General features: G+C 35.7%; 2 protein-coding genes across 2 annotated transcripts; one reads left to right on the top strand and one right to left on the bottom strand.

The window, feature by feature from the left end:
- Window positions 1-1,801: 1,801 nt before the first annotated feature.
- On the bottom strand, window positions 1,802-3,902 carry LOC133331519 (E3 ubiquitin-protein ligase CHIP-like). The gene is made up of 6 exons (XM_061539905.1): window positions 3,780-3,902; window positions 3,471-3,669; window positions 3,238-3,379; window positions 2,248-2,353; window positions 2,116-2,172; window positions 1,802-2,049 (listed from the first exon to the last, which is right to left on the bottom strand). Exons 1-6 carry the CDS (start codon window positions 3,900-3,902, stop codon window positions 1,807-1,809), a joined length of 870 nt encoding a protein of 289 aa, XP_061395889.1. The 3' UTR covers window positions 1,802-1,806.
- Window positions 3,903-6,508: 2,606 nt separating this feature from the next.
- Window positions 6,509-9,491, top strand: LOC133331522 (septin-interacting protein 1). Its single transcript, XM_061539907.1, has 5 exons — window positions 6,509-6,617; window positions 6,677-7,290; window positions 7,354-7,538; window positions 7,671-8,767; window positions 8,881-9,491. Exons 1-5 carry the CDS (start codon window positions 6,509-6,511, stop codon window positions 9,489-9,491), a joined length of 2,616 nt encoding a protein of 871 aa, XP_061395891.1.
- The last annotated feature ends 591 nt before the right edge of the window (window positions 9,492-10,082 follow it).

Genomic DNA, 10,082 nt, shown 5'->3' on the forward strand with positions numbered 1-10,082 from the left:
AGTCCTTTAAATTTATTCGCCTTAAAAGCCGAGCTGATTGTTCTGATAGTCCCTTAACAATATTCGTTTTACAAGCCAATCTGATTGGTCTGATAGTCCCTTAAAGATATTCGTTTTAAAACCGAGCTGATTGGTCTGATAGTCCCTTAAAGATATTCGTTTTAAAAGCTGAGCTGATTGGTCTGATAGTCCCTTAAAGATATTCGTTTTAAAAACCGAGCTGATTGGTCTGATAGACCCTTAAAAATATTCGTTTTAAAAACCGAACTGATTAGTCTGAGAGTCTTTTAAATATATTCTTTAAAAAACCACTCTTATTAGTCAGATAGTTCTCTAAAAATATTCTTTGAAAAATCCACACTTATTGGTCTGATAGTCCTCTAAAAGGATAGTCTTGGGAAGGTCCTCTAAAACTATTCTTTAAAAAATCGTGGGTTCTTTTTGGGAAGGTCCTCTAAAAATTTTCTTTAAGAAATCCACGCTTATTGGTCTGCTGGTCCCCTAAAAATATTCTTTAAAAAATCGAGGATTCTTCTTGGGAAGGTCCTCAAAAAATATTCTTTAAAAAATCCACGCTTATTGGTCTGCTAGTACCCTAAAAATATTCTTTAAAAAATCCATGGTTATTGTTGGGAAGGTACTCTAAAATATTCTTTAAAAAATCCACGCTTATTGGTCTGCTAGTCCCCTAAAAATTGCTTTAAATCCACCTAAGGCTCGCCTAAGGCTGTGATATTCCTCTAAAAGTATTCTTTAAAAATGCCACGCCTAAGGCTGTGATATTCCTCTAAAAGTATTCTTTAAAAATGCCACGCCTAAGGCTGTGATATTCCTCTAAAAGTATTCTTTAAAAATGCCACGCCTAAGGCTGTGATATTTCTCTAAAAATTTGCTTTAAAAAATCCACGCCTAAGGCTCTGATATTTATCTGAGCATTTGCTTTAAAGCCTAAGGCTGTGATATTCCTCTAAATGCATTCTTTAAAAATTCCACACCTAAGGCTCTGATATTTCTCTAAAATTTTGCTTTAAAAAATCCACAACTAAGGCTATGATATTTCTCTAAAAATTTGCTTTAAAAAATCCACACTTAAGGCTCTGATATTTCTCCAAAAATTTGCTTAAAAAAATCCCCACTTAAGGCTCTGATATTTCTCTAAAAATTTGCTTTAAAAAATCCACACCTAAGGCTCTAATATTTCTCTAAAAAATTGCTTTACAAAATCCACACCTAAGGCACGGATATTTCACTAAAAATTTGCTTTAAAAAACCCACACCTAAGGCTCTGATATTTCTCTAAAAATTTGCTACAAAAAATCCACATTTCTCTTTGGGAAGGTCCTCTAAAAAAAATTACATTCATTGCTGGGTAGGTCCCATAAAAATATTCTTTAAATCCCCATTATATTTTTTCGAAATAAATGTTTATCTTTATTTTCTTCATTACTTATTTATCTAAAGGATATCTATTTATATGTATATGTATTTAAAACCAGTCAACAGTTAGAAGAGGAATAATAATCAGTGGATTCGATATGATAAGGAAATCAATTTTAAAAAAAGAACACACCTACATACATATATACTATATTTATATGCACAAATTACGACCGGATGGTGAACCAAGAACTCTGTACAATTAACTTAAAGAATATATCTAAACCATCATTTAAAAAAATCAAAGAATATATAGAAATTACAATAAGAAGGCGAAAAAATATGCATTAAAAATTATATAACTATAATACTAGGTGATTTTTCTTTTTTGCTTCCAAATTTTCAATTTCTAAAAAAAATTCCAAACATCTAATATTCCAATGCCCATTCATTTTCCGCAATAAAAGCATCGACAACTTCTTTCATGGTATAATTCGGTATTAATTGGTCGGGTGTTAATTTGACACGTGTGACCGGATCAAAGTGTCCCACACGTTGCAAATGCTCCTCAATATCTTTACGTTCATAGGTAATGCCAGATGGTGTTATAACGGGATCGGTTAAAATTTCAAAACTTATTTTACCACACAAATAATCGGGCACCTCACGTTTCTGTAAGGAAATGCAAAAATTAATTATTTTTTTGATTGAATTTAATTTTTAAATAAAATGCTCTACCCTTCGACGTTCATCGACTTTGGCAAATATATTATTTAACTCCTTGATATGGTCATCCTAAATGAAATGAAAAAAAATTGAAAATTAAATTGAGAAAATATTGCATCTGAATGGCATTTTATTCTTGCTTACACATTCTTGTTCAATTTCCTGTTGTTTCTCCTTTAATTGATCTTCACTGGTATTGTCATCAAGTTTCAGTTTGGCCAAGCGATTTTCCATGTCCTCTTTGATTAACCTTTAGGGAATTAATTGAGAAAAAAATAAATGCAAGGATAATGTATTAAAAAGTCAGGATGATCCTCTATAAGTAGTCTTTAAAAAATTCATAATTTTTGTAAGATGATCCTCTATAAATGGTCACTCAAAAATTCCGACTTCTTGGTCAGAATATCATCAAAAAATAGTCATTAAAAATTCATACTTCTTCGTCAAATGGTCCTCTAAAAATAGTCAGTAAAAAACTTCGTCTTCTCGGTCAGATTGTCCTCTATAAATAGTCATTAAAAAAATTAGGCTTCTTGGTCAAATGGCCCCCTATAAATATTGAATAAAAATTCAGACTTCTTTGTCAGATAATCCTCTATAAATAGTCATTAAAAAATGCAGACTTCTTCTATAAATATTGATCAAAAATTCAGACTTCTAGGTCGGATGGTCCTCTAAAAATTGTGATTATAAAATTTAGATGGCTCTAAAAATATTCTTTAAAAATCCACGCCTCTTCTTCGAAAGGTCCTCTATAAATATTCTTTAAAAAATCTACGCCTCTTCTTCGAAAGGTCCTCTATAAATATTCTTTAAAAAATCTACGCCTCTTCTTCGAAAGGTCCTCCATAAATATTCTTTAAAAAATCTACGCCTCTTCTTCGAAAGGTCCTCTATAAATATTCTTTAAAAAATCTACGCCTCTTCTTCGAAAGGTCCTCTATAAATATTCTTTAAAAAATCTACGCCTCTTCTTCGATAGGTCCTCTAAAAATATTCTTTAAAAATCCACGCCTCTTCTTCGAAAGGTCCTCTATAAATATTCTTTAAAAATCCACGCCTCTTCTTCTAAAGGTCCTCTAAAAACATTCTTTAAAAATCCATGCCTCTTCTTCGAAAGGTCCTCTTCCATACCTATTAATATAGCTTTGCAATTCAATTTCCTGACAAATCCTCTTCTCCTCCAACACGTTCCAACGTTTCTTGCGGGCCAAACGTAACTGGGACGTTATATCATCGCCATAGTTTTGCTTCTTTTCTTTGGACAAATCGAAGGCTTGCGAACGTAAATATTAAAAAAACAACACAAAGATTATTAATAATTCCAAAACATCGACCCACACACACACACAGCCGAACAAACATACCCCTTTGTAAATGTTTTATGGCATCATCGTAGAGTTCCGCTTCCATTAAACACTGACCCAAAAAGAAATGGGCCTTTAGCATATTTGGATTTATGTCCAAGGCGCTCATACAATCATGGCAGGACAGCTCCCAACGTTTCAGTTTCAGATAACACAAAGCCCGATTGGTGTAATAAGTGGCATTATTGGGATTTTTGACCTAGGAGACAAAGGGAAGGAAGGAATAAAATTAATTTAAAAAACGAATTAGGTGACAATTCTAAAAATATCAAGTTCACCAGGAATTGGATCCCCCTGTCCGTAACTTACAATGCACTTGGAATAGCAATTAATGGCATCTTCATATTTCCTGGCCGAAAATAGATTATTGCCCTGCTCCTTCAGTTGGACATCGGTTAAATTCGTGGTGGAGTAAACATGTTTGCTACTCATTTTTCTCCAGCAAATAAAGAAATTTGGTGGTGGACAATCTATGAGGATATCTGAAAATCCAACAACACTTTTCCCAAAAAATTACAAAAAAATGATACTCAATTAGAATGGACCGAGCGAAGTTAAAAACGTTCCGAATGCAACGAATGGAGGGAGGTAGGAGAGAATGGTGATAAAATATAAGATTACAAGAAAATGGCGAGAGGTATTCTTTGTTTACGAAGACGGGTAAAGCATAACCTCAATAACCAACAGATGATGGCAGAAAAAGCCCCTGGAACTTTGGAGACCGATTCAAGCAATTAGCCTGGATTTTTAAGAAAAATTTTTGGAGGAAGTTCTCGAAAATAAACGGAAATTTATTAAAGAATATTTATAGAGGTCCTTCCAAACAAAAAGTGCGAATTTTTTAAAGATTAATTTTAGAGGAATATCAGAGCCTTAGGCGTGGATTTTTTAAAGCAAATTTTTAGAGAAATATCAGAGCCTTAGGCGTGGATTTTTTAAAGCAAATTTTTAGAGAAATATCAGAGCCTTATTTTTAGAGAAATATCAGAGCCTTAGGCGTGGATTTTTTAAAGCAAATTTTTAGAGAAATATCGGAGCCTTATTTTTAGAGAAATATCAGAGCCTTAGGCGTGGATTTTTTAAAGCAAATTTTTAGAGAAATATCAGAGCCTTATTTTTAGAGAAATATCAGAGCCTTAGGCGTGGATTTTTTAAAGCAAATTTTTAGAGAAATATCAGAGCCTTATTTTTAGAGAAATATCAGAGCCTTAGGCGTGGATTTTTTAAAGCAAATTTTTAGAGAAATATCAGAGCCTTAGGCGTGGATTTTTTAAAGCAATTTTTTAGAGAAATATCAGAGCCTTAGGCGTGGATTTTTTAAAGCAAATTTTTAGAGAAATATCAGAGCCTTAGGCGTGGATTTTTTAAAGCAAATTTTTAGAGAAATATCAGAGCCTTAGGCGTGGATTTTTTAAAGCAAATTTTTAGAGAAATATCAGAGCCTTAGGCGTGGATTTTTTAAAGCAAATTTTTAGAGAAATATCAGAACCATAGGCGGGGGTTTTTAAAGCAAATTTTTAGAGAAATATCAGAACCATAGGCGGGGGTTTTTAAAACAAATTTTTAGAGAAATATCAGAGCCATTGATTTTAGAGGACTATCAGGCCAATAAGCGTGGGTTTTTTACATATTAATTTTATAGGACTATCAGGGGTTTTTAACATATTAATTTTAGAGGACTATCAGGCCAATAAGCGTGGGTTTTTTACATATTAATTTTAGAGGACTATCAGGGGTTTTTAACATATTAGTTTTAGAGGGCTATTAGGCCAATAAGCGTGGGTTTTTTACATATTAATTTTAGAGGACTATCAGGGGTTTTTAACATATTAATTTTAGAGGACTATCAGGCCAATAAGCGTGGGTTTTTTACATATTAATTTTAGAGGACTAGCAGGCCAATAAGCGTAGGTTTTTTACATATTAATTTTAGAGGACTATTAGGCCAATAAGCGTGGGTTTTTTACATATTAATTTTAGAGGACTAGCAGGTCAATAAGCGTAGGTTTTTTACATATTAATTTTAGAGGACTAGCAAGCCAATAAGCTTTTTTTAGGACTTTCCTAAACTAATAATTTTAGAGGACCCCCTCAACAGTAGGTGTGGATTTTTTAATATTAATTTTAGAGGACCTTACAAGCAATAAGCATGGACTTTTTTAAGATTATTTGTAGAGGACTTTCCCAACAATAATTATGGAATTTTTAAAGATTAAATTTTTAGTGACAATTCGACCTCTATTCTCGTATTTTATAACGAATATTTATAGATGACTATCAGAACAAAAATTTGAGATTTTTAAAGATTATTTATAGAGGACTGTGTGATTATTAATTTGGTATTTCAAAAGGATATCTGGAGGACCCCCTGATTAATAATTTTGGATTTTTCGAGTATATCTTTGGACATCCATTTGCTCAATAATCGTGGATTTTTTTAAAGCCTATACATAGAGGACCATCTGTCCAATAACCTTGAGAATAATAGAGACTAATAGCCTGTTTTTGTAAAATTCCAAACGAACGAATTCGAGTGACTTACGACCAAACTCCTTGGTTTTGAAAAATATGTCATTTATTTTTGTTTTGATTCAGAAAACATTTATAAACATAAATAAAGGTTTGGTCGTAAGTCACTCGAATTCGTCCGTTTGTAATTTTACAAAAACAGGCTGTAATTGATGAAGAAATTTTAACTTATTATCCTGGTTAAAAGACCTTTATTATTTTAACAAGTTTTGCCGCCGATAACATAACCCAACTTCGTTGTCATATCATCAGCTGATACAGATTATTTTTCTTTGCATTTTTCACATTTTCACCGTATTTTCTCTACTCCACTATTCGTAAACAAATGCCTTCCATGTGCATTTTATTTTACCCTCATCTTTATTGTCCATTATTTTCAGTTTCCCCACCATTCAAAGCAATGGAATCGTAGCATGGTTGCAACTAGTTTCACACCGTTCCACTGAATGAATATTTGTGCATAGAACTCGTTTGTTTTCGCTGGAGCCACGGAAAATCGTTTAGGGACTATGGGTGATGAGGAATATGAACGTTTCGAAATAACCGATTATGATTTGGAAAATGAATTCAATCCAAATCGTTTTCGTAAAAAGCAGAGCAAGCAACAGGCCATTTATGGTAAGTGAAGGAAATCCCTATTCTGAACCCATCTCTAAAATATTTTGAAAATATCCTAGGCATCTGGGCCGATGACAGTGACAAAGATGATGATGACGATGAAGACAACTCCTCGGGTCGCAATCGTAAAGGACGTCGTCGCATGGGTTTGGGTGGTGGCTCATCCGGCGGCCGTTCCAAAGACTATACAGCCCCAGTAAGTTTTGTTGCCGGTGGCATACAGCAGGCCGGCAAGAAAAACAAATCCAAGAAATCGGCAGATGATGATGAACGCAATTCGGACGATGCTGAAAATCCAATTACGGATGAAGAGGATGAATTAAATTCACATCCGGGTTTTGGTGCTGGTCAGCGGCCAACCTTAATGGATGCTGAATCACCCCATACAAGTGAAGATTCGGAAGAAGAAGAACAAGAGCGAAGAATGCCACCACCATCAAAAGCGTCCGGCTTCAAGCAGCAGCAAACAGGACATCTTAAAGTTGGTGCCTGGGAACAACATACCCGTGGTATTGGTGCCAAGTTATTGCTGCAAATGGGTTACAAACCGGGCATGGGTTTGGGTAAAGATCTGCAGGGTATATCACAACCGGTGGAGGCTCATGTACGCAAGGGTAGGGGTGCCATTGGAGCATATGGCCCTGAGACGGCAGCTAGTGTGGGTGGCAAGGGGGTAAGTATAGAATAACATTCCAGGGGTGAATATAATATAATTTTGGAATTTTTGTTTCCTTAGCATGTTCCCAAAATCGATGAGGATGTCCGTGAGGCAAAGGAGTTCAAAGAGAAATTAAATAAATGGAAAAAGAGCGGAACTGAGTGCCGTTCGGATAAAAATTCAAAACGTTACTATTACAAATCGGTGGAAGAAGTTTTGGAGAAGGGCAAGAGCTCGAATTTTATTATTGGCGATAAAATAAGGTAAGAATATTGGACCCTTCAAAAAATATATTTGTTTATCTATGCCATGTGCGGGTCTTTTACAAAATATTTTTAAAAAATCCTCGCCACTGTTGAACCTTCATCTAAATGTTTCCTTATTTTCCGTTTCAGCAAAAAGTTGGGTAATGTCCCTGTCATCGATATGACGGGTCCGGAGAAGCGTGTCCTTAGCGGTTACCATGCAATCGGTCAGACAAAAGTTGTGGATGAAGATCTCTATGATTCTGTGGTGCAGGAAACACAACCGAAAAAATCCACCGCCACCTTTGCTCTGCCCGAACTAATGCACAATCTCTCCCTAATTGTCAATATGTGCGAACAGGATATCATTACCTTGGATACGGCTCAAAATAATGCCAGCGAACGCTGCACAGCGCTGGAGCAGGAAAAGAAACAACTGGAAGAAATTGTTAGTTTGGAAAGAAATCACATAAATACCCTGGATCATGTTCTCTCCATGGTAGATGAACTAACTGCCGGCGGTGAAGACTTGCGCCTTTCTCGGGCCGAAGAAATTTTCTTGGAATTACAACAAAACTATGCTGCGGAATATAAACAATTTGGGTTGGATGATTTGGCGGCGGGTGTTATAGCCCCATTGCTTAAACAGCACTTAGCCGATTGGAAGCCTTTGGAGTCACCCACCCAATATGTGGATGTTATTAAAAAATGGCGTACCATATTGGAGGTACACAATGAGGACACGACAGAGAAACGCTCCAACATTTTCGATCCATACTCCTCCCTCATATGGGCTGGGGTAATACCAAGTTTCCGCTCATGTGCTGAATTTTGGGATCCCAAGCAACATCAATCGATGGCGGCATTATTAGATTGTTGGGCTCCTCTCTTCCCCTCATGGATATTGGATTCGGTATTAGAACAATTGGTACTGCCACGTTTGAGTGCAGGTGTAAAACAATGGGATCCACTGACAGATACCGTACCCATCCACATTTGGATATTGCCATGGAATGCCATATTGGGTCACAAAATGGAAGAGTTCATCTATCCAACAATACGTGAGAAGTTAGGAAATGCTTTAAGGGCATGGTTGCCACAAGATCGTTCGGCTAGGGCGATGCTGACACCATGGAAGGGGGCATTCGATGAACATCAAATGCAGTTGTTCCTGTTGACCCATATTATACCCAAGCTGCAGATGGTTTTGAATGAATTCATTATTAATCCGCTGCAACAGGATTTGGGTAAGTTGAAAAAAAATATTTAAAAAAACACGTCCTATTTGGAGACCTAAAAAATATTTTTAAAAAACCCACGCCTATTTGGAGACCTTAAAAATACTTTTTTTTTATTTCAGAACCCTGGAACCAGGTCTATGAATGGCATGAATTAATACCTCCCGGTCAAATGGCCCAGCTGTTGGACAAATTCTTCTTCCCCAAATGGATGCAGGTGTTGGTTATGTGGCTAAATCAATCTCCCGATTATGTAGAAATATCCCGTTGGTATAGCGGCTGGAAGAGTATGTTTTCCGAGGACCTGCTGCGCGAGGCTAGCATTAAGGAACATTTACGTCGTGCCCTTGAAATGATGCATCGTGCCACAGATCAAGTACCCCATATACCAGGCCAGGCTACAAACCAACCCAATATGGCTACCAATACACCGCCACCACCACAGCCTCCACCACCTCCCTCGATCCTCCTGAATATGGATATGTCGTCGGCAGCGGCCCCTGTACAATTAGAATTTAAAGAATTGGTTTCACGTAAATGTGCCGAGCGTGGTATACTCTTTGCCCCGCTACCCGGTCGTCGTGAACTGGGCAAACAAGTTTATCGTGTTGGTAAACTGTATTGCTATATCGATCGTAATGTTTGTATGATAACCGATAGTTCATTTAAAAATTGGATACCCACACCACTGCAGCCAATGCTCGAACGGGCCGTAACGGGAATTTTGAATTAAGATTTTTTTTCTTAGAGACATAGGAATTAAGGTTTAATTTAATTGTGAAAAATAAAATCAACATAATAAAAATATAGTAATCATGTTGCAACATGCATACCTTGGAGGTTGTGTTCATGACATCTTTATACATTTTTTGTTGTTGCAGATTTGCCGTCCACAATGCAAACAGAATGGCCTGCAATTTGCCAAATCATCGTCATCATCTGGAAATGTCCCATTGGGTTTTCTGCAAATCATAAAGACGTTGTTGTAATAATCGACGACACTGAAGACCACAACATGATGGGTATTTCAAAATTATTTCACAACAAAATTCCTATCAGATTTTCTTATCTCAAAAAAAATGTTTGATTTTCGATAAAATTAAGAGGGTTAAATTTATTGTTAACGACTAATTTTGTGAGAACATCTGGTAATAAATTCTATAACTAGTTCTCAAAAGATAAAAATTGTAAAATAAATTTAATCTTATCAGAAATCGATAAAGTCAAAGTAATATCTAGGGAGATAACCCATAAAAAGAAATGTCAAAGGTTTCAAGATTTTTTTAAATATTTTTTAAAGTCCTTAACCAAAGCGTGGATTTTT

The sequence above is a fragment of the Musca vetustissima genome, unplaced genomic scaffold (genome assembly GCF_032173495.1).
Source record: "Musca vetustissima isolate MV318-11 ecotype Yass unplaced genomic scaffold, APGP_CSIRO_Mvet_v1 utg9752, whole genome shotgun sequence".
NCBI lineage: Eukaryota > Metazoa > Arthropoda > Insecta > Diptera > Muscidae > Musca > Musca vetustissima.